Here is a 24,353-nt window from a genome sequence, read left to right as displayed (position 1 = left end):
GACGAAGAGAAACATCTCCTCCACACTTCTCTTTTGAATACCTGAGTCTCTGAGTGGGGGAAATGCCCACTTAAAAGCATCTTTAAAGCATTCTTAAAGATATCAAGCATGGAAAGAGCATGAAACTCTGGTAAAGAACTTGAATGTAAAACGCCACACCCAGGTGCCGCAGAGCCTGTAAATGTGCTAGACTCCCGCCTGAATTCAGCTTCTTTGGGGGTTTTTCACCCTTGAGCAACCACCAGAATCTTAGAGGCTCCTCCCAGGTGCTGTCTACACGGTAGGGTTCATAAAGGAGCTGTTTTCTTTCTTGGGCTTGGATCAGTGGGTGGGCCTAGTTTTGCAAGTCCAGCTTCAATATATAACAATGAGTCCTTTCTTCCTGGAGAAAGGGACTTGATGTCAGACAAAAGAAAGGCACGACCTTCCGGTCTCCGTGACTTTATAAAGGGGCAGGCTGAGTCTTCTGCAGTGGTGACTTTACAGTAGGTGTTAGGGGTTGTCTGAAATGAACAGGCAGGGGGAACAGCCAGGTTGAGCTGAGGTTTGCAGGTGAGACCATAGGCCACCATTTTTAGGCTGTTCTGGATGGTTCTGGATGTTCTGGCTGTTCTGGATGAACAAGAGGCCTTGTTCCCTGGCTGGCCCTCTCCATGGCTGCTCTGGGGGCTTCTGGAAAACCCATGGGCAGTGGGCAGCAGAGAATAAGGAACTAAAAAGAGACTTGGCCTCGTATTTCATCTGACTCTTCCTGGATGTGTAAACTTGGCCTCTGTTTTAACTTCTCTAATCCTTGGTTTCTGCATGTGTAAAAAGGGGTCAAGACCACTTCTACTAGTTTCTTTGTGTCTAACAAGGAGAGGGTGGCCCATTAACCACTATTGTTTCCTTTTCTCTATAGTCCTCACCTTGAGGATGAGACTTTCTGTCCTCAGTGGGCCTCTGAGGGCCATAGGAGCTCGGTGCCTTCCTTAACTAAGGCACTTAAGGACTAGTGATGGGTCCATTTCTGTCCCCTCATGATGGAGCCCAAGGCCAGCTCAGGATGAGTGACAGAGACACAGAAGGAGCAGGTCTCACAGTGGGCAAATGCACCACATGCCGGGCTGAGTTGGATTATGGGGGCTCCTTAGGGCATCGTGGGCCTGTCTCACCTGATATGGTTGATGATGAGGTTTGTTGGAGGAATGAAGAAGTCATCCACTCCTGCAAACGGTGTGCGGATAAGGTGCTGGCCCTGGCCGGTGCTGGCTTCTGTGATCACCTATAACACAGAGGGAGGGTCCTTGTGAGGGCCCACCCAGGTAGGGGTGGGAAACCTGGAACCACCTGCACATGCTGGTAAGGCCCCTCAGCAGACAGGCTACTTCAGAGAGAGATGCCCCCAGTGGGAGAGAGGGGGGCAGGAGCAGAGCAGGGACTCCCCCTTTGGGGGAGAGGGGCAGTACAGGTATGGATGCCTGAATCACTCCCTCCTGTGCAGGCAGGTCTGACCCAAAACTGGGCCCACACATCACCAGCCCCTGATGGCACAGTGGGGACCATGTTGGAGCTTCTGAGAGAGGTCCCCAGAAGAGAAAGATCACTTTGCTCAGAGACCACTTCCCCTACAACTGAGAATCCCATCTTCTCAGCACCCAGGCCACCCTGGGAAGAGAGGGAGTGAGGTTTTCAGTCATGAAAATGTTAAATGGTGCAAGTATTTACTGCTTCCTTATTTTCCTTTGATGACAGGTGCGTGGGCCCATTTGTTGGGCATCTCTATCATAGACTGCTCACAGAGGTGTTCTATGGGAATTGTGACTCCATGGTTTATTGGAGAAAGCAGGAATCCTGCAGAAATGCCATTCAAAGATGCTGCTCAAGCCATTTAGATGCCTTGCAGTTAGAATGCTGGGGATGGGGTCTAGTTGCACAACGGACCTGCTGTGAGAAATCAAGAGTCAGGCCCCGTGTTTTGTACACATTGGTAGTGACAGAGCATAGCTGCCTCTGTTTGCCTTTCTTCTTTTGTACCACTTTCTCTGTGGGGTTGGCAGGAGGCAGCCGGAGCCATTCTCTGCTGTGGACAGTTCCTGCTGGGCCTGTGTCAGGGAAGGGCACAGTGGCAGTGCAGAACAGAGGCGAGTGATGTCGGAGATTAGGTGGGAAGAGAGCAGTGTGGAGGTCCTGCCAGAAAGCCCGCTGTGGTCAGGCTGAGCACATGTCTATCAGCTAACACAGCCTTGGGCATGGCCAGGCCAGAGACACCATGCTCAACAACCTGTGTCCCCTTTCCTTCTTCATGTGCTTGTCAGCCTCCAATTTCTAGGCCATTGCCCTGAAACGTGGGTGGCCCACAGCCAGATGAGGCTGAAGGCCCACAAGGTCAAGCCCAGACCCTCTGAGCGGGGGGGTGGGGGGGGTGGCTAGACTGTGAACACAGAGCTGAGACACTTTCTCTGATCTTGATCATATGGCTGTGCTTACACGGTCCAGACTTCTGCAGCCTGAGGCTGAGGACAGTCTCTGTTGGGGCTTCGGTAACTCCCGTGGCTTGGAGTTCTGGATGCTTTTATCTTTTAAGAATAGGACTGCCTTCTGGCTCTTGCTTTTATGGGGAAACAAACAACACCTGGCCTGCCTCCTCAGGCAGGGTTGAAGTTTGAGTCTTTTCTGGATCATGCTTCCTGGGGGGTGGAGGTGGGAGGGGGTAAGCAGAGAGGATGCCGGACAGGAATGAGGAGGGCTGTGATTTTCAGCCTTGGGGCAGCTCTAAAGTTGTCACACCACATTAGGTTATTTTTCTGTGATTTTTTAGAATGGCCAAATGATACTTCCATGGCAAGTCCATGGAAAAACACTCTTGGTACTGGGCATGAAAATATCAGCATTAGGAAACTGGATCATGGGAGTGTCTAGGGGAAAATGCCAGAGAATTCCAAGAAGCCACACAATCACTGCTTGATCGCAGGCCTGTCATTTTAGCTTCTAATAGAGATGGAAAATTACAGGCTGTCAGCGGTCAGTGTCATTCACGCTTCACCACTCTGACACCCTATATTCAGAGGTTACTTCATCAAAACGCAGTACCACGGGCCATTGAACTCATGTGGGTGTGACCGCCTCATTTGACGAGTTGTGAGTTCCTTCTTGGCCTTGCATCCTGGCACGTTCCCCCGCGTGTTAGTGTCCAAAAGATAATTGTCCAACTCCTTAATTTTGCTGGCTCTGTGGGCTTGCTTCAGGAGCCCACATATGGAGACGTACATATGTGGCTAGATATCAGGAAATGTCACTTGATAGTTCACGTGGGGTCCTGAAGGCTGAGCATCTCTCTAAGAGGGTAGACAAAACCAGGTGAAAAGGGAGGCTCAGCTGGGGGGTGTGGGGGTCTGGGACTGGTGGGCCAAGGAGTGATACCGAGGATTCAGGAAGGTGCCAGCCAACACTGGCTGCTGAGGGAAGGGCTTCATTTATAGAAACACCTTCATGTAGTCCAAGCAAAGTTCTGTTTAACCAGTTCCTTAGTGTTGGGTATTGAAAAACAAAGTTTTTGTCCATACCCATGGACAAAACTTCCATAGCCTTTGGAAGTCAAGTTGCTGGATTCAAAAAAGCATTGTTTTGAGGCTTTTGGTTCTCCTTTCCAAATCGTGCACCCCAAGGGCTGGGCCAGTTGACATTTCCAGGAGTTTTTGCGAGTAGTGGTTTCTTTAACCCTAGCCCATAGGGATGAAGGTAGGTTTATTCAATGTGGTCCCTTTCTTGTTACAGTGCAATGCCCAGACTCTGCACTTGGGATGCTGGACGTTGTGACCTAATTCCTGATTGTAATAGTTGTGTTTGGCCATTTAGGCAAACTTTGCTCTTGGTTTTTGGGAAATAGGGTTCATTATATTTAAGAACTTGCCTTTTTGTTCGTGTTTTTAATTATTTCATTGAGAATGTCTGCTGTATTTAATTCAGTGCCTTTTCAGGATTTATTGAAAATAATAGTTTTTTTTCCCCCTTTTGTTAAGAGAATGTTGACTGATTTCCTGAGAGTGAACCATCATCGTATTCTGGGACTTTGTTCCCTGCATTTAGATGCACTGCTGGACTCTGTTTTTTTTTCAACGTTTTTTTTTTTTTTTTTTTTTAATTTATTTTTGGGACAGAGAGAGACATAGCATGAACGGGGGAGGGGCAGAGAGAGAGGGAGACACAGAATCAGAAACAGGCTCCAGGCTCTGAGCCATCAGCCCAGAGCCTGACGCGGGGCTCGAACTCATGGACCGTGAGATCGTGACCTGGCTGAAGTCGGACGCTTAACCGACTGCGCCACCCAGGCGCCCCTGGACTCTGTTTTTAATACCATGTTTAGAATTTTGCTTCTGTATTCCTAAGTGACATTAGCCTACAGCTTTGTTTTTTTTACACAATTTTTAGTCAATTTTCATAATTAAAATTTGCTGGCTATTTAAAACAAAGAAGCTGCACATTATCCTCCCTGTGGTCCGAGATAAATAATATTAAAAATATATTTTGAAGGTTTGATAAAATTCAACTGTTTTTCTGTGGTAGCTCTTCAATCTTTAAAAAAACCCTGTAATTATTATTCTATTATGGGCTTCTGTTAGGTCAGTGTTTACTCCCAGCGTGGGGCTTACACTCGACTCCGAAATCAAGAGTTGCACGCTCTACTGATGGAGCTGGCCAGGTGGCTACATTTTGTAAGCTATCATCCACTTATTTTAGGTTTTAAAATTTGCTGCCCCAGAGTTGCCATGTATTAATTTCCAGTTATTTTTATCCTCCTGTATCTGCAGTAATACTCCTTTTCTCATGCCTCATTTTATATATTCGTTCTTTGTTCCTTTACCAGGCTTGTGAAGGATTTCTCTGTTTCTCTTTGTTCTTTGGTTTTGTTTATATTAATTTCATTCTTCTCCTTGTCACTACTCTGTTCTTGTTCTCAATTCTTAACACAAGTACTTCTTCAGGCTTTTAAGACCCAGACACTCCATGTCTACAGCCTTCTCTGTCTCCTGTTGGTCTTGATGTAGAATGATCGCTTTACTATTGCCTTTGAGAGTGTTTCTAATTTCCCTTTTAGCTTCCTTTTTGATCCAGTAGTTATATAGGAGTGTCTTCTTATTAGGTTCTATTTTAATTGTTTCTAATTCATCAGCTAATGTTGCCTATAACATCTACTTTTACAAGATTGGTTAATATCCTTTGTGGTTACAGATAAACCTATTCGTATGTGGACATGTGAAAAAACTGTTCTGCAGATGAAAGGTGTATATTAAACCAAGTTGCATTGTTAATCAATTTTCCCATGTCATTCATTCATGTCCTTTGGACAATTTAAGTGCATGTTAAATTTGTATTATTTTCTCAAGTAGGTTTCATGTCCAGGGCAGAGCCCAATGTGGGGCTTGAACTCACAACCCTGAGCTTAAGACCTGAGCTGAGATCAAGAATCAGACTTTTAACTGACAAATCTACCCAGGTGCTCCAAGTTCTCCTTGTATTTTTAATTGCTCTTGTTTGAGGCCATTTAGTTGTTAATGTTGCTTGATAACTATAGGCTACTGGAGACATAGTAGAGACATAGTATCTGTTTGCTGTTTTTAGTGCTGGTGACCTTAAACCCTACCTTGCCTGATATGCACCAGTGGAAATATTAATATATTCTTGTTCACCTGTCCTCATTCAACCTTTTATTCTGTTTCATGTGTGTTTTTTTTTTTAAATTTTTTTCAACATTTATTTATTTTTGAGACAGAGAGAGAGCAGGAACAGGGGAGGGTCAGAGAAAGAGGGAGACCCACAATCTGAAACAGGCTCCAGGCTCTGAGCTGTCAGCACAGAGCCTGATGCGGGGCTCGAACCCACAGACCGTGAGATCATGACCTGAGCCGAAGTCGGATGCCTAACCAACTGAGCCACCCAGGCGCCCCCATGTGTGTTTCTTATAAACAAGTTAGAGTTTTCTTTGTTCCTAACAAAGTCTGATCATCACAGCTTTTAGGAGAATTCAGTTGATCACATTTGGAATAATGAGATGCTCACTTCCCAACTACTACTTCCAAACAGCATTCTCCACACCTTCTCTTACCCCAATAAGATATTTCTAAGTATTTTTACTCCCTCCACTTTCCTCCACTCCATGCAATTATTTTTACTGAATTAATTTATCTTCGGTTATAGCCTGGCATCAGGATTTCTCTTTCAGCCTGTCTATCCTAATTCAAACATACTTATTTAGAACTTGTTACACATTTGCAGAGAGTCTGTCTTCCTCCATCTTAGCTCCTCCGTGGGTTCATTCTTTACATCAGTCTCCTCTTGATCTTTCTTCATCTGGTGTTTGTCTGGGATCCTTTCCTCAAATCTGTTGCTTAGAGGGTGCAGGTGAGTGATACACTCTCTGAATTCTTGCACATACTGTATCTTTGTTTTGTCCTGCCAGGTAAAGGATATCTTAGCTGGGAATAGGATTCTTGGATTTCAGCCATGTAGATGCCATAGTCTGCCAGCTCCTGTTACAGGTGAGAAATCCACTGCCACTCTCATGTTTTCTCTTTTACAGATAACCTATGAAACCATGTGTTTTTCAACTCCTCTGCCCTGTTAAATTAGGCAGTCATTTTTGGTTTCAGCAAAAAAAAAAGTCTTGGTGACTCCTCCCCTTGAATTACCTTAGAGGCTTTGTTGGAGCTGCCAGAGGGAGGGCCAATAAAAATTATAATTTCCCTGGGCTTAGGCTCTGCTCTGAATGACCTTTATTCAGGCTTCTAGACACTGTAATGGATTTTTTGGTCATCTCACTGGGGCCCACGTTGATGGCATCCATCAAATGACAATAGTTTCAATTTATAGGAGATGAAGTAGTGTCTTCCCCCTGGCCCAACCGTGCAGAGGTAGGCAGGCAGGTATTCCCCTGGAGGAAGCCTCTGTAGACCCAGCTGTCCCTTTGCTCTTACCAGTCTTGAGAACAGGGTGAACTTGACTCCATCTGCAGCCCTTGTCAGCTGGGGTTCTGAGAGAGAATGAAACCCTAATGTGCTGAGGCATCCACTGTATGAAATGAATTAACTTCTGTGCATCTAGAATGGTTCTATGTAGATCTTTGGGACAATGCAGGCATTCAACTCACTTTTTTTTTTAGGGTTTAATTCTGTAATGCATCCCTGGATGAGAAAGGCAGAGCCAGGCACGCCCAACACAGGGGTGATGTTGACCTTCTCTGACGGGTGGAGAGGGGGGAATTCCACAGAGCTCCTGTGACCAAACTCTTTCAAAGAGGAAGCACAGTGCAGTGGCTGAGTATTGGGCTGCAGAGCCACACTGTCTGGGTTGGGACATGGGCAAATTAGTGAACTTTGCTGTGTCCTAGCATACTGTAAGCACTCAGTAAATGTGCTTCCACTTATGGACATAACTACTGCTCCTACTTTTCCTTCCTTACAGGCTCACATCTAGCACATGCTTTGACACTGTTTTCCAGCCTGCCCAGCTCAAGGTGAAGAAAGTCCTGGATCAGGAGAGGTGGGGCCTGGAAGCCACATTCTGGTTGTCCTGACATCAGAATCTTATCCATCATCAGTATTATCTTTTAAAGGTAGGCCTGGCTGAAGACACCTTGTGAATTGCCTGTGAGGGGCTTTGGCCTAAGGTTGTTTCCTACTTCCTACTCTCTCCTCAAACCTTGATGGATAGGTTTTTGGATAAATGTGCTCAGCTACCTAGGGAAGCAAGAGACATTATTAGACAGGATAGTGTCCTCTGTTCCTGTGGGGTGTCAGTTTCTACATGTTCAACATACCTGGAGGCTTGGTTGGGACTTGTGCACATCCCCCCAGCTCAGGACCCACACTTGGTCATGAGACTTGTCATAGGACAGCTTAGCTGGCAGAGGGTCCACACCTATGGACTTGAAAAAAAAAATAGGCACAAGTGGGTCATCATTATTATCAGCTGACACAGTGGTCATTTCTTGGCTTTGTGTAAATGGCCTTCCTGCCCAGGTGAGTGGATAGCTAACCTAGCATCGTTGGCAGTGAGCCTGCTTGGGAAGCCAGGGCACAAGCCTCTTTCTGGGTTTGTCTTTAGAGGCATAAAACCATTGTCAGTAATTTAATTCCTTTTATAAACTTTGTGCATGTTTTACTTAAAGGGGACCAAGACCATCTTGGCAAAAGTCTAAACCCAGAGGCTTTATGTTTACCACTCAGGAATCAGCTGCAGGACCCTCCGGCCACCGCTCCTAGAAACGTTTTGGAGACTCTAGAACCCTCAGTGTCTTTGGCTGTTCTGTTCTTTGGCTGAGATTCTGGTGAGTTGGCCCTTCCTTCTGTGTCATCTGAGACTGACTTAGAGATCATCCATTATCACCTGTCTTGTCTCTTTGCACAGCCTCTATCTGTACATCCTTTAGCTGGAGGCTCTGGGACCCAGATTGTAGGATTCAGGCAGACATTTTTTTTTTTTTTTAACTGCTGTAACTGAAACTCTATTATCCTTGGAGAACAGAGCTTCCCCCGTGGTCCTCTCAAATGGAGACTGTTTTCTGCTTTTTATAATGTAGTTGTCTAAGTTCCAGAACTCTCCTCCATGATGCGCATACCCCTAGACTATGACCCCTGCTCTTCTTGTCATTGGCCTCCATCCTGGCCACTCCCTGTGTTCATTAAAGATGTCACCCTTTCGGGGGGAGAAACCCACCTCTACCCCCATTGGTCAAAGCTTCTCTGAAGAACTGGCTGTGGAGTCCATGATCCATTTCTCTTTAATATTCCCATCAAGTTTCTGTCTTCATCACTCCACTGACCTGTTTGAAGACCTTTGTGTCAGATAGATCACTTTGTGATCCTCCTCTTTTTTGACATGTCAGCAAGATTCCACATGGTTAACTACTCCCTTCTAGGAAGCTTCTCTTCTCTCAGCTTCCCATCTCCCTAGCTTCCCTTCCTCATTCTGATTTCAAAATGTTGGCATGTTTCAGGTCTTCATCTTTGACCACCTTCTTTCTCTGGGTGAGTTCATCTGATTCTATGGCTTCAGATAACTTCCTGTACTCTAATGACTTTAGAACTCATTCCTCTGTTGATGACCTCAACTTAACAACTACAAAACCGAACTCTTAATTTTGTCACTCCATGCTGACCTAAATTTCTTCTCCATTCGTTATCATCTGTGGAGTCCCCTTTCACTCTTTTGGCTCTAATTTAAAGCCCTTGGCCCCTGAAGCCTCTTCCTACATTCAAGTACTGCAGGTCCTTTGTTCATATCTCCACCTGCTCCTTTTTGTTCCCAGCATCTGCCAGCTTCCTGGTTGCTTCTCTTCATTTGCTAAAGGCTCCAGGATCCTGTACCCAGAGCTTAACCCACCACCAATAATACCATCTTGACATTGTCTCTAGTTTCTTCAACTCTTTTAAAAACTCTCTTGATTATGCATTCTATTTGAGTTACCCCATTTGTCTGCCTTCTTCACAGCAAAACTTCCCTAGTGTTTGGACTGTAGCCGCCTCTCTCCTTTCTATTTACACTTCTCCAATCACATTTCAAATTCTCATTCTGAGGTGGTATGGAGTAGCAAGCAGACTGAAGAGCTAAACCAATAATCTCCTAAATTCACAACAGTGTTCTGAAGTCTTAATATGCTGAGGAGCAAAGGTATAGAAGGGAAAAGATACTGAAGAACATACCAGGCTCTTAGTTAAAAATCCTGACGGGCTAACTTCTAGGTCTAGGAATAAATCAGAAGCAGAGTAAGCCTTAAAAAATTCAGTTCAGGCTTGATTCAACTTAGCACTTGATTAGACTAAAATGATTCATTCTCTACTCTCTCTGCCTAGCAGAGGAAGATGACAACCATCTCAAGTCTTTTTTTTTTTTAATATATGGAGTGTCTGGCATTTAAAAAATTACTAGACATGACTACACAGACTATGTGATTAAAAACTACATATGAAAGACAATAGAAAGACCCATGGGTGACCCATAGAAACATAATTACAATTTTATATATTTAAGTAGAAATTACAAAAGTGAAAAATGCAATACCTGGAATTAAGATTTCAATAATTAGGTTCTGTTAAATCCGTATTAGACATAGCAGAAGATAGGACTAGTGAATTGAAAGACAAATTGATAGAACATACTCGAAGCACAAAGAGACTAAAAAGAATGGAAAAGAGTGAAACAGACATGTGGCATACAGTGGAAAGATCTAACTTTTTTTTTTTTTTAACAGTTTCTAAAGAAGAGGTAACAAAGAATTCCAATCTGATGAAAGGTATCAATCCACACAGTCAAGAACCACTAGGACTTCCAAATCAGAATAAATACAAAGAATACTGTACCTGGGCACATCACAGTAAAACTGCTAAAGACCAAAGAGAAAATCTGAAAAGCAGTCAAAATAAATGATACACGACCTTCAGAAGGGTGACAATAAGACAGGTGGCCTATTAACAAAAACAGTGGAAGACAAGGTAACAGCATCTTAAAATGCTGAGTATAATTTACCAAGGTAGAATTCTATATCCAGTGAAAATAGTTTTTAAAAATAAAAGGCAAAGTTATTTTTAAACAAACAGAAACTCAGGATGTGTTGCCAGCAGATCTGCACTAAAAGAACTATTAAAGAAACTTCTTCATTTACAATGAAAATGATCCCAGACAGAACTGTGTGCTTCAGGAATGAATAAGGAGTAGTGAGAAAGTAAATATGGAGGTGAATATAAATGACTATCAACTATACAAAATAATACTAACTCATGTCTTGTGGGGTTAAATTATATACAGAGTTAAAATTCATTCCCACAATAATGCAAAAGGCAGGAGAGGAGTTTAAGGGGTTAGTGTTGTATGGTTCTATCATTATTAGGGAAGTGAAGTAATTTGTACAGGACTATATTGAGGCAAGGATGCATGTTATAATCTCTATGGTGGTAATAATAGTAACAGAACGAAAATGTTTGACTAATCCAAAAGAAAGTAAAAAGGAGAAAAAAGCAGAACAGTTAGGTCAAATGAGAAAACCAGAAAATGGTAGATTTAACTATATAATTGCATTAAATATAAATGGATCAAATGATCCAAGTCAAAGATGAAGATTATTATACTACATAAAGGCCGAAACCCAAATACATGGAGTTTGGAAAATTATACCATGTTAACACTAATCAAAGGAAATCTGATCTGTCTATACTTGAATTAGGCAAAAATAGACTTTCAGGCAAGAAGTATTGCCAGAGATAGAGATATTTTCTAAGAACAAAGAAGTCTTTGTCCCAGGAAGTTATTACAATTTTAAAGCAAAAGTGGTAGAATTTTACATAAATCTACAATCACAGTGCTGGATTCAACAACACCTTTCAGCAGCTGACAGACTCCGTGAACAATGAAAAAATCACTTAGAAGATCTGAACAATGCAATGAAGATACTTGACATAATTGACATACATACAGAAAACTATACCTCCCATTAGAATACACATTCTTGTAAAGTACATATGCAGCATTTACCCCATTGATCATCAGCTGGGTCATAAAGCAAGCTTCAATGAATTTTCAAGGATTGAAATGATTGAGAGTATGCTCTCTGGCCAGAAAAATCAGTAACAGAAAGTCTTCTCCTGTACTGCCTAGGAGAAACCACAACCCTGCTTATATCCAAATTTCTCCCTACAAAGACCCTGCACCTGGGCATTGCTGGAAAGTAAAACACAATCCTGCTCACATTTCGTCCAGCAGTCCTCTAACAGTTCCCTGGTCAGTTCAATCTCACGTGCAACCTTCACCTTTATCTCCAAACCTCCAGGCTTAGTGATAATTTTCAACCAGAAGAGATGTTCATCCAACTACAACCAAATGTAATTGTCACCTATTTGTAAGCATACCTGAATAGTCTCTATTTTTCTCCTGTTACATCAAAGAATGTGCTTTTATCTAAAGCTAGCATCTCTACTTCTCTGCCCTGGATTCCAATGACTCCTGCGTACTTTAATGATGCAGAACAAAGCCAAGATGTGCAGGAGTTTTTTTTTTTATATATTTTTTTAGCATTACATACATACATATATACATATGCTGTAATGTCAACTAGTCTAAAAAAGTTTCTTTGGCATGTTCTTCTAGCTACTGCCTCATTTGACTCCTTTTACTCATATTTACATCAAAACTCCCCCAAATGGTTGGCTGTATTCACTATCTCTAATACCTCAAGCTTGTATTCCATTTCATTTTATCTGCTCTTGCCAAGGTGATCCATGTGATATCAAATTGAATGGTCAGTGACATGCAAATGGTCTCTGCTATATCTGACACCACTGACCACAAACTCTTCCTTAAGGCATTCTTCTTTCGGGGTGCCTGGGTGGCTCAGTTGGTTAAGCATCTGACTTTGGTTCAGGTCATGATCTCAGAGTTTGTGAGTTTGAGCCCCAAGTCAGGCTTCCTACAGAGCCTGCTTTGGATCCTCTGGCTCCCTGTCTCTCTGCCCCTCTCCTGCTCACACAGCTTTCTAACCCTCTCTCTGTCTGAAAAATAAATAAACATTTAAAAAAATTCTTCTTTTGGTTTCTGGCATCCTCCCCTTGTCCCCCGCAGCCCCCAATTTTCTTCGTACCTTTCAGGCTACTCCTGCTTGGTCTCCTTGTTGGCTTCTTCTCTCCCTCCTGATCCTTAAGTGTTGGAGTGCTTCAGGGCTCCAACCTTGACCTCTTCTCTATGGATTTAGCAGTTTGTATGGTGATGATACCCACACTGACATCTCTGGCCTAGACCTCACCTTGGACTCCAGACCCGTTTATCCAATCGCTTGACATCTCTGCTTACATTTATAACAGCACTTTAAACTTAACAGACCTAAATCCAAATGCCTAATTTTCCTGTCTACCTCTTCCAGGGCATGCACCTCCTACCTGGCCCTAAATCTCTATATGGTACATTCATTTCCTATTGCTGTGGTAACACCTTACTACAAACTCAGTAGCTTAAAACAACACATATTTGTTTTCTTACAGTTTTGGAGGCACAAAGTCTGAAATTAATTTCATGGGGCTGAACAAGTATGTCGGCAAGGCAGTGCTCCTTCTAGAGGCTCTGGGAGAGAAAGTGTTTTCTGGAATTTTCCAGCCTTGAGAGCTGCATTTCTTAGCTTGTGGCCCCTTCCCTCCTCTTCAGAGCCAGCAGTGTGCTTTAGTCCTCACATTGCCTTTCTCTGATAAGGATACTTCCACTTGGTTTCAGGGCTCCACAGTAGAAATCCATAATGTAATTTTATCTGCCGACTACCATTTGCCATATAAGGCGATGTTCCTAGGTTCTGGGGTTTAGGAAGTGGCCATCTTGGGGCCATTAGTCATTCCACCACATACCATCCATGGCATCATCGTTCTACAATGTTTTTTGTTTTTTTTTTTTTTACTTTTTAAATATTTTTGAGAGAGGCACAGAGTGTGAGTGGGGGAGGGGCAGAGAGAGAGAGATGAAGTCACAGAATCGAAGCAGGCTCCAGGCTCAGAACTGTCAGCACAGAGCCCAAAGCAAGGCTCGAACTCATGAGCTGTGAGATCATGACCTGAGCAGAGGTTGGATGCTTAACCCAGTGAGCCACCCAGGGCCCGTTTACAGTTTCTCGATTAAAAAAACAAAAACCAAAAACCCCAAACAGCCTGCCTCCTGTCTCTGAAAATTTATATTCAACTCAGCAGAAATCTTTCCACATTGAAAATCTATCAAGAATCTGATCATATCTCACCATCTCCAATGCTGTCTGCACCTCTTGCCTGGATTATTTTAGTAGCCACAACTCTGCTCTGCTTTGCAGTCTAACAGAGCCTGACTATTTTAAAATCTAACTTTAAAATTTAAAAATCTCTTTAAAAGACTGACTCTTTAGGGGTGCCTGGGTGGCTCAGGCAGTTAAGCATCTGACTCCTCATTGTGGCTCAGGTAATGATCTCACAGTTCGTGAGATTGAGCCCTGTGTCTGGCTCTGTGCCAACAGCATGGAGCCTGCTTGGGATTCTCTCTCTCTCTCTTTCTGTCCCTCCCCTGCTCATGTGGGCTCTCTAAATAAATAAACATTTAAAAAAAGAAAAGACTGATTCTTTAAAAATATAAATCAGAGTAGGTCATTCCCCAGATGAAAACTCTTCATGGCTTGGGCCTTGGTTTACCCCTATCTTCATAGCACCCCAGTCTCCACCTTCTCACTATACTCTAGCCCCAATGGCCTTCCTTCTGCTCCCAGAATGGAAGTCCCACTTGACATTTATATCAGAATCTATTCATCTCCAGAGTGAGGACCAGTTTAAAAGAGTCTTGTAGGGTGTATGGGTGACTCAGTCAGTTAAACGCCTGACTTGGGCTCAGGTCATGATCTCACAGCCCCCCAGGAGTTTGTGAGTTTGAGCCCCCCGTTGGGCTCTGTGCTGACAACTTGGAGCCTGGAACCTGCTTTGGATTCTGTGTCTCCCTCTCTTTCTGCCCCTCCCCCACTGGTGCTTTGTCTCTCAAAAATAAACGGTACTAAAATTTTAAAAGAGTCGTCCAGTTCCTCTGTCACATTTGACCTGTAAATAGCTTTTAGAATTTATAGCTCTCTAAAATTATGATTTATGGTCTGACAGACTAGAATATAAGTTCTAGGACTTCACTGCTCATTCATGGCTATTTTTCAAGAACCTAGAACAGTGCTTGGTCCATAGTAGGCAATAAATACTGATGAGTAACTGTACAGGAACCTTCTTTGCTCCCCCCTGCCCCTTGCCCCTAGTCTGACTGCCTCTTGTAGGAGCTGGGGAATGTGCAAAAAGCCAAGAGGAATGTGGCTGCTGTGCCCCAGAACCGGAAGCCCCCCTCACTCCCTTAGAGAGATGTACCTGTAGGACTTTCTGGGCTTGCACATCAACCACAAGGACTCTGTTCAGTGCTGGCTGGGCCACGTATATGTACCGGTGCCTGATGTTCACTGCCGATGCCCACTGACATGACTGGGTGCCATTTCCTTCCACTTGAGGACAGATTTCTTCCTGTGAAGGAGATAGGCTGCCATATATCTTCTTAATCCCTCATTCCCCCCTGCCAGGTGTGGGTTCCCTCTCCCTTAACCCTCCTCTGTCCCTCTCTTAGAATCCACAGACATGGCACATGAGTCCTCCCATGTCACCAGCTTCACTTAACCTTCAACTTTCAAGCCCTCCCACATGTGAGGCTGTAACTCCATTTGTTGGGTTTTTCATCCGCAGCCTCCAGGCCTGTCTTCTTCTCTCTTGCATGTGAACCTCTCCCTCTCTGCACCCCCATCACAGAGAAAACTTCTTTCAGTGGCCAGACTTCCAAAAGAGTGACCTACTCTTTCTTCTTCCTTAGCACAAAGCCAGCAGGGTTCCCACAGAGCTCTGTACTGACTTCTTGGTTATTAAATTAAGTCTGTGCCATCTTTTTATTTGAAGTTGGGACATCATCTGACAGTGTGCTATTCTGTGCTTCCTTCTCCTCCATCCCACCCCAGTGGGGGATCCTTCTCTGTTGCTTGATCCTGCTCAGTTTGCCCATCCTGAATGTCAGAACGTACAGGGGCCACTGCATGACTTTCCCTCTCTAAAATCCACTCCCTTTGCTAATCTCATCCAAACCTATAGCATCAAATACCATCTACATGCTTACAACTCCCAAATTTCTGTATTTAGTTCAACCCTCCTCTTTGAACTCCAGAATTATGCAGGCACCCACCTAGCTCTATTTGGCTGTTTGATGCATACCTCAAACTCATGAGTCCAAAATCAACTCCCAGTTTTACCTCCCAATCCTGCTCATCCCATTAACAAAATGGCAGCCCCACTGTTTTTCTTCCAGAGACCAAAACCCTTGAGGCCACCTCTGACTCCTCTTTTTCTCCGTATACCTCCAGCCCTCATCCAGGTCATACACACACATTCAGAATTTGACTTTGTCTCATGGATTCCATCTCCATCACCTTGCCTCAAGCCACATTATCTGTTCCCTGAGTAACTGCTGTCGCATCCAGGTTGTGTTTCTTGATTCCACTCTTGGTTCCTCCCCCAAATGTTGTCAACACAGAAACCGGGGGGATCACTGTAAGTCCGCCCATCTCACTCTTCCTCTTAACACCCTCTACTCTATTAATATTTCTTCTTGCTCAGAATAAGATCCAAGTCTTTCCTGAAGCCTACGGGGCCCTGCCCACTCTGGCTCCTGCTACTCTCTGAACTTCAGCCTTTCCCGCCCTTACCCACTGTGTGTGCGCACATGGCACGCTTTTCTTCCCTTGTGTCACCCTCCTGCTCTGGGCCTTGGGCGTTCATTGGCTGTTACCTTTGCTGGGAATGCCCTTCCCCAGATATATGCACACTTTATCCCCTCATATCCTTCAGGTCTCTGTCTATGGGCCACCTTATGGAGAAGTCCTCTCTGACCCTCTAACCTGGTACCACCAGGTTCTTTGCTGCGTTTATCATTTGCTACCTTCATGCATTGATTTGTCTACGTCTGTTTGGTCTCTCTTCTTTCACTAGATTGCTCCTTGATAGCAGGCAATTTGTTTGGTTCACTGGTGTGTCCTTAGCACCTAGTCAAGTGCCTGTCACAGAATGGGTGCCTCAAATACACTTGTTGAATGAATACATGAGTGAAAAGGGGGACCTTGTTTTATCTTTCATGATATACATTCTCCTGTTTTTCATCATGACTCTGGTTCTATTCTGTCTCAGTCTTCCTCATGGTCCTTCTTGATCTGCCTGTCCCTTAACTATGACCCTCAGGGTTTTGTTCAGGTGCCCAATTCACACCACTCATACATACCTTTGGTGGTCTGTCTTGTTTCCCGCCCTGGCTTTAGCCAGTACCCATATGCCCATGGCTCCAGGTCTGTGTCTTTAGCTCAGAGCCACCTTCTCCAGTTCTGGCTTGGTTCTCCCATGGTCCCCCTCATACTTGGCCATCCACCCCTGAGCAGTTCCTCTACTCCCTACCTGCTCCTCTGCGAGGTCTTTAGCACCAGCTGGCCAGCCAAGACCAAGCATGCTCCCTTCTCCTGTGCGATCTGCCACAAATGAGTCACTAAGAACTACGGGGATGACCTCCTAAATCCCTGAGCTTATCTCCTTTCCAGTTCTTTCCTAAGCGACTGCAATAGCTTTGGAGCAGAGCTCTTTTTACCTTCTACCCTTGCCACTGCCTGTCATCATGGTCACATTTCATCCTCACAATGATCCCAGTTTACATATGAGAAAACAGAAGCTGGGGAGGTTAGGTAACTTTCCTAAAGCCACTGAGGCCTCCAGTGACACAGGTGGGATCTGAGCCCAAGTGTACCTGGTTCGGAAGTCTCTGTCCTTACCTATTCCACATGCTGCTGCCCATTGGGCAACGGCGACACCTAATCCAACAGAGGGGCCCCAAAGAGGAAGCACCAACCTCCTGTTCACTTGGCATTTGTATAAGAGATTTGCTTTACTGCAACGCTCTTGGGAGGTGTTGAGCATTTTCTAGAAGAGCACACTATTATTTGGGACTGTTCCATGGCTTACTGTGGTCTTGTGCTGCCTGATACACCTGAGGACCTCTCTTACCATGTCTTGTCCTAGTTTTTTTGGAAATTTGAGTCATGGTTGGGATCTGAGCAATTTCCCTCAAGCTATAGGTTATATTATTGCAAATCTATGAGAAATTAGTGCCAATGTGGCAGGTCGCAATTATTTAAACTTAACTGCCAGAAGTTAACTAGGACCACTCTTTCTAGATGGTTTCACGACCATTACATACAAGGAAATTTATCAGGGGTAACACTTTAAAAAAATGATTAATTTAAGTGAAATAGCCTGGAAAACAGCTGTTCCAAAGCTACAAATGTGAGAAATGCAACAGCCTGAGACATGCCAACAGCCAGCACAGCAACGCGACAAGCTGGCTGCAGGAACTTGCCTGGGCCCCGCCCACTTACTCCAGGAGCTCCAACCCCATCATGGTCACCAGTTCATTCACTGTAGGTCTTCAAGGGGAGGGCATGGGGGGTGCTTTAGAAGACTCTTTTGCATTAATGGCATTGTTTTAACCTCAAGTAGCTAGGGTTTGGTGAAAGAGGTCATACCTTACACAAGAAACCACCAACCCAAGGCCAAGTGGGATACCAGTGGGAGAGGCAGAGCCATGGGGTCAGGTGGGGTGGGGTGGGGTGGGGTGGGGTGAGGTGGGGAAGGACCATCTAGGGGACGCCTGTGGACAGGGTCTTGAGAGCTAGAAGGGCTTTCCTAGACCTGCTGCCGGCAATGATCTCTTGAGCCTCTGTCCATGTTGTACGGCCACTTTGCATTTGGCCTCATACTTTGTAGCACCTCTGACACTTGGGGCATTCACATGTTTCACTCTCTCCCCTGGTTCCTTGGGGGCCACTGAGAACCTCCAAGCTAACCTCCTCTATTGACTCATTGAAGACCCCTTCCTTTTGTAAACTTAGCCTTCCTTAGGTTCTGTGACCCAGGTTTTCCCGGCTTTCTTAAAGCTACTTCTTTTGTCTGCTAGAGAGCAGAGGGCTCTCCAACTCACTGATGCCATTCCACTCTCCATACCTATCCTTCTGGATGTTTCTATGCTTGTGTCCTGTGGGCATCTCAAGTTCAGTGCATCACAGGCCACCGTCATCTGCTTGGCGGGGAGCCTATGTGTCCTGCTTGTGGGATACCCAGCAGCAGACTGGGAATGTGGTACATGTCTCATAGAGTGTTAGAGAATGAACTGTATCCCCCCAACCCGCCTCTCCTCCTGAATGAAGAGTACTCTCCTCCTCCCAGCAAGACCCCAGGTTTCCCTCACGGTCTTTGTTGATCTGACCTGTGATAGCATTGAAATCAACTCAATTCCTCCCATTGCCACTGGCACTGGCTCAACTACGTCACCATTGTCTCTCACATGGATAATCACAACAGCCTCCTCACCTGCTTCTGTGCATCTAGTCCAGTCCTTCCGATCACTACCCTCACTGGGACTCTGCACCTGCTCTAAAGCAACCTGATCAGGGCCATGCTTCATATCAGGTCCTCCAGAGGTCCCCAGACCTTTGAGGATCCCATTAAAACTCTTCAGCTTTGACCCTTGGCTACTGTCATCCTGATCTTGGGCCTTTCTCACATTCATGCTTCCCTCCAGGCACACAGAGGATTTGCGATTCCCCAGATGTGACCTGACGTTTTATGCCTCTATGTGCCCCATGCATGACATTTCCTTTAGAAATCACCAGTTCCTGCTTGTTCTTCAAACCTGAGCCCAGGTATCACCTGCTCAGCAGGCTTCTCTAACTTTGCCCTCCCCAGGTCAGGAGAGGCCTCGCTCCTCAAGGTTCCAGTGCACCTTGTACATCTTTCCCGCAGCACCTGTTTGGCTGGCTGTTCACACCACTGTGTCCATCCTTTCCCTGTGAACTTGGGACCAGAAACCCATTTGTAAGCCCTGGGCATCACCTCAGACTCTGTGCACAGAAGGTGCTGCCTGACGAAGGAGTGAGACCTTAAACCCTCTGCCACGTGTTCCTTCCTGAGCCCTGGAACGCGTGTGGAGCCACACCACATCTAGCAAATGGAATTTCAGAAATCAAGGGGCACACTGGTCAAAGACTAGTGTTCAGCATGTGTTTGTGTAGGACCTGGAAGTGCCCTCGGCACAGAAACTTACGTAGCTCATGAAGATCTTCTCAGTGGGTTTGAGGTGCCTCTGGATCTCACAGTCCGCGGGGTGCAGGATGATAATGCCATCGTCAGAGAAGACATAGAACATGTTTCCCACACTGAGGCCTGGGAGGAGCAAACACAGCCATGGTTATGCTACCCCGCAGCAACTAGCCCCTTGACAGGGTCACATGTCACATTATGCACACATGAAACCTGCGGTTTGGGTGCCTGTGGTAAAGGCATGAAGTGCATGTCCTGGGCAAGATGATGTAAGATAAGCAAGTGGTGTGTGGGGAGCAAGGAGAGAAAGTGCCAGAGGGCTTAAAATCACTACAGCCTATCAAGGGCTCTGCAGGCCCCAGGCTGTCCTTCCGGACACACACCTCTGTCCTAGGGCACCGAGGGTTGGCTACCAGCACAAATTTTCAAATAAATGACAGCTTTGGCTTTGACATGCATTTGCCCTTTCCTTCTGAAAGTCAGAGTGTTCCTTGTTTGCTTGTTATCCACTAGTCAAATCAGGATGGATCAGATCACGCCAGAAAAACAAAAGGCTCCTTATTTTTAAACACATTTACATAGAGCACCACTCCCGGAATGTAGGGTCCTGAGAGTGCTGTGGCTGGTACCCCCTTGTGCCAACTTAGTCCTGCCCTGCCTGTGCCAGAAAACCCCTCCTTCAAGACAGCTTGCTCCCACCTCTCCGCCCCCACCCCCGCCCTTTTTTTTTTAATGTTTATTTTTGAGAGAGAGAGACAGGGTGAATGGGAGAGGGACAGAGAGAGAGGGAGACACAGAATCCAAAGTAGGCTTCAGGCTCTGAGCTGTCAGTACAGAGCATGATGCGGGGCTCGAACCCACGAGCTGTGAGATCATGAATTGAGCCGAAGTCAGATGCTTAACTGACTGAGCCACCCAGGCACTCCTGCCTTACTGGTTTTTTTGTGGCAGCCCCGTGTCGGGCAACAGAGCCTGCCTGGTTGCACCCACCTGCGTGCTCCCATCACCCCCCAGGGCTGTGGTCACTTGGGGAGAAACCCCCTCAGACCAGCAGAGAAGGGGCCTTGGGAGGAGCTAGTTCAGTCCCCTTATTAAAGACAAAATACCTGAGGTCCAAGGATGGCAAGGGGCTTGGTTGAGGTTACTTGCATTTATGCCAGAGCTGGGGTTGGATCCTGAGCCCCTGATCTGGGTTCTGTCCCCTCACCGTGCCTCTCCATGAAAGGTAAACAGGGCACAAAGATAGGTGAGGTTTGAATCCCCCTCCCTATCTCTTTCTCCCTTACTTCATTTCTCATGAAGGTAGAATATTAAACAGATTTTCACAAACGCTAAGAAAATTAAATCTATGAAAAACAGGCTTTTTCCTAGCATGCTGAGAAAACCAATGTACTGACTTAATTGAATATCTGGGCAAATTTTTTAGTGTTAAATAACAGTAAAACAGGGGCGCCTGGGTGGCTCAGTCAGTTGAGTGTCTGACTCCCGGTTTTGGCTCAGGTCGTGGTTTCATGGTTTGTGGGTTCGAGCCCCATGTCAGGTTCTGCACTGACAGTGTGTAGCCCGCTTGAAATTTCTCTCTCTGCATCTCCCCTGCTCACTCGCTCTCTCTCAACAATATAAACATTAAAAAAATTTTTTAAACAAGACAGAAAACAATATAACAGGCAAATAGGAGCCACCATTCCACTTGCTTCCAGTGGCTCTGTAGGCAGTTTTCTGGGCCTTGAGCTGTTGGTGACCAGGAAGCATCAGAGCCTGTGGTTCCCAGTGTGGACAGAGGTCCCTGACTCCATGGCACAGTCTTAACTGTGCTGAGAGGGGTTCTGGGCAGGAGGGCTCCTGCTACTGGGAACAGCATTACCCCAGCCTCTCAGAAGCTAGTAGTGCCTGGGAGCACCCTGCCCAGGTCCCAGCGGGGAGTCCTGGGGAGCTGGGCAGCCTGTCCCTGAGAACCAGACCAAGTGGCCCTCATGAGCACCCCGTCTCTGCTCTCAGGGCACCCCAGCTTTTGGCACGTATTTGCTCTGTTCCCATTTATCTTGCCTCAGCAGGGCCTTCTCTTCTGGACATTCTCACCTGGAAAAATTCTCTTGGTCACACCTAGGGGTCAAAGTCCCTGCAAAAGCACAAACCCCGGAAACTGCCTCCTGGGGCCTCTTGGAAAATTGACAGCTCTCTGACGCAGCATCACACTGAAAGTTCAGTGGACTCCATGTGGGGTTTGCAGGTGTAGCCACGTGTGAGGCCAAGCACAGTTCCTTCCTCCCAGTAGGCAATGGAGTGTGGGGCTCAACAAACACCTGACTTCCCAGAAGACCAGGCCTCATGACCCAGCCCCCTGAAAGGGTCTGTGTGAGTTTAGCTTCTACTACAGGGGCTTTCTTTGCTTTTGTGTGCCCTTATCATCCCACATCTTGTGGTGAGACTGGACAGTTCCCCGCAGCCTGTGACCTGTTTGGTTTTGTTTCTGTATGTCCGTCTCCAGCTCTGAACTGTCCAGCCTGGTTGTGCAGGTGGGATGGAACGGATTCAGCACTGCATTGTCTACTAGGAGGGTGGCACCTGCCAGCCCGAAGCCCGAAGGCAGCCGTGGGTCTTAAGTTGGCCTTGAGTGGGGGCCACTAATGGCTGCCTTGCACACATCTTAGGGCCTCCTGCATGCTTTGCCGGTCTCCACTTTTGAAACTTGAGCCCCTTTGTATGAAGCCACCTTAGAAAAATACCACCTCTTAAAGACACATGGTGAAAGCTCTCTGTGCATATCGCGGCCTACTAGCTAGGTTCAGGCAGCAGCAAGGGAGAACTGTCCATGGTGAGTGGCCTTCGCTATGACTTATTCTTCCAAGGAATCGTAAAGCTTATTGGCAGCAAGTCCTCATTTTTCAGGCCCTGCTTCTGATTTGCTCTCAAGACATACCGTGAGCTGCGGTGCCTGATGTTTGGGAAACCGTTCTGAGCATGGGTATGCATGCACACGCTAGAGTCTACCTAACACCATGTGATGTTCATGAGGGAAAAATGAGACGGTAAATATGCTGGTTTTGCAGGTGGGAGATTTAGTGTTTAGCCCTGAAATCATACGGTACGTTCTGCGGCTTCTCATACTCCTCCCCCATGCCCTGTCTGCTGATAGTGGAGAATAAGTTACCTCAAGGTGATCTGAACTCTGCTCTGGTGGACGGGCTGCATTGGGCTGAGGTCCACAAATGCACATACACCCCAAGCTGTGACTCAGGCTCTATAGCCCAGCTCTGACACGGGCCTGCTATTTTTTGAAGCACGTGAACTGTCAGTGTTAGACCATTTTCGATGTATAAAAACGACAATATTTTTATGGTCTGATCTATTACCTGAAGATGGTTTCATCAATATAAAATTAAAAAGTCTGTTCATTGGGTGTTGTATGGAAACCAATTTGACAATAAACTTCATATATTGAAAGAAAAAAGTCTGTTCACGTCAAAACTATGCATGTAAACATACAATGACGGAAATCGTGGTGGGTTTTTTCTTTGGCATTGCCTCAAAGTGTGCACTAACCCCCAACACTGGTACTAGCTCCTGGAAAAAAGTTGAAGGCCCATTCTGACCAGGAGCCCCTGCCAAGTAGTCTGCTTCAGTGAGGAGTTTCAAATAGCTTTAGACGGCAACTCTCCACTTTTAAGTTCTAATAGACCGGGGTCCATTAAAGAGACTAGCAGGTTTTGAATCTGCTTCTCAGTGTGTGCCATTTGAGTTCGACATTGACCTCCGCCCCTCCCAGCTAATCTGGCCCGTGGACTCGACTTGTGAGGACTGCTTGGTGTCTGGAAAAGCAGATGGTAGCTCGTGGAAAGATGGCCCATGATGGAAGGCTGAGCACAGGTGATCACAAGCACAACACACAACAAGTAAGCTTGGTACCTTCCTCTCGCCACAGAATGTTTGCAACTACAGCATCAGAGAATAGGGAAGCAGGAACGTGATTGAGGGAAGGAAAAAAGAAGAAAGAAATGTCAGAGTCTTGACTGTAAGGGTTCCATTCACAGACATACTGCTACCTACTCTGCCACATAGAGAGTCTGCACCGCTCACTGCCCCAGCAACAGCACGTTGACAGGACTCTGAACCTGGACACACGTTTCCAGGTCTTGGGACTCTTGCGATTTCTACTCAATCTTTGAAATCAGGTCCCAGGATCACAGAAACGAACGGGATCCTCCACTTCTGTGGTTGACAGGAGTGAACAACATCTCAGCCAGAGCTCCTGGATTACTTCCAGAAGCCATGCTGATTTTCAACTAGGATTCTCACAGGAAGATCATCTGAAACACTTGTGATTATCTCGTTGGATGATGAAGACTCAGCTTGGAGTCTCTGAACAAGGGAAGAGACTAAGTCTATCACCCATGTCTATGAAATCAACCTGCAGAGCCACTTGGTGGCAGTGGCTACAAGGGGGGCATGGGGGGCATGCTGGGTAGGCTCTATCCCTGGAGTATAAAGGTTATTTGTACATGTGTGCCCAGGCCAGTTCCTGGGCCATGGCGGGATGGCAGCACGTGATACAATTCATGAATTGGTATCTATGTAGTCTATCATGTATGGAGTCTGCACCACTGGCCGGTGGGTGGATAGTATGAAGAATTCTATTGGGGGAGGGGCAGAGGTTCCAGTCATACAGCAAGCGGGAGGCAGAAC

General features: G+C 45.8%; 1 protein-coding gene across 5 annotated transcripts in view; it reads right to left on the bottom strand.

The window, feature by feature from the left end:
• Nucleotides 1-24,353, bottom strand: part of FSTL4 (follistatin like 4) — a 585,475-nt gene that overhangs the window by 7,326 nt on the left and 553,796 nt on the right. For 3 of the 5 annotated variants that reach the window (XM_060636146.3, XM_060636145.3, XM_060636144.3), the window contains exons 11-15: nucleotides 23,577-23,603; nucleotides 19,675-19,793; nucleotides 14,868-15,017; nucleotides 7,796-7,903; nucleotides 1,155-1,264 (exon numbers count right to left, since the gene is read on the bottom strand). In XM_060636146.3, the coding sequence (XP_060492129.1) occupies nucleotides 1,155-1,264; nucleotides 7,796-7,903; nucleotides 14,868-15,017; nucleotides 19,675-19,793; nucleotides 23,577-23,603 (514 nt within the window). The remainder of the gene's footprint in view (nucleotides 1-1,154; nucleotides 1,265-7,795; nucleotides 7,904-14,867; nucleotides 15,018-19,674; nucleotides 19,794-23,576; nucleotides 23,604-24,353) is intronic. The other 2 variants (XM_060636149.3, XM_060636148.3) reach the window with 2 other exon arrangements.

Source organism: Panthera onca, chromosome A1 (genome assembly GCF_046562875.1).
Source record: "Panthera onca isolate mPanOnc1 chromosome A1, mPanOnc1 haplotype 2, whole genome shotgun sequence".
NCBI lineage: Eukaryota > Metazoa > Chordata > Mammalia > Carnivora > Felidae > Panthera > Panthera onca.
Note: the sequence above shows the minus strand (reverse complement) of the source record. Positions and strands in the feature narration are given on the sequence as shown.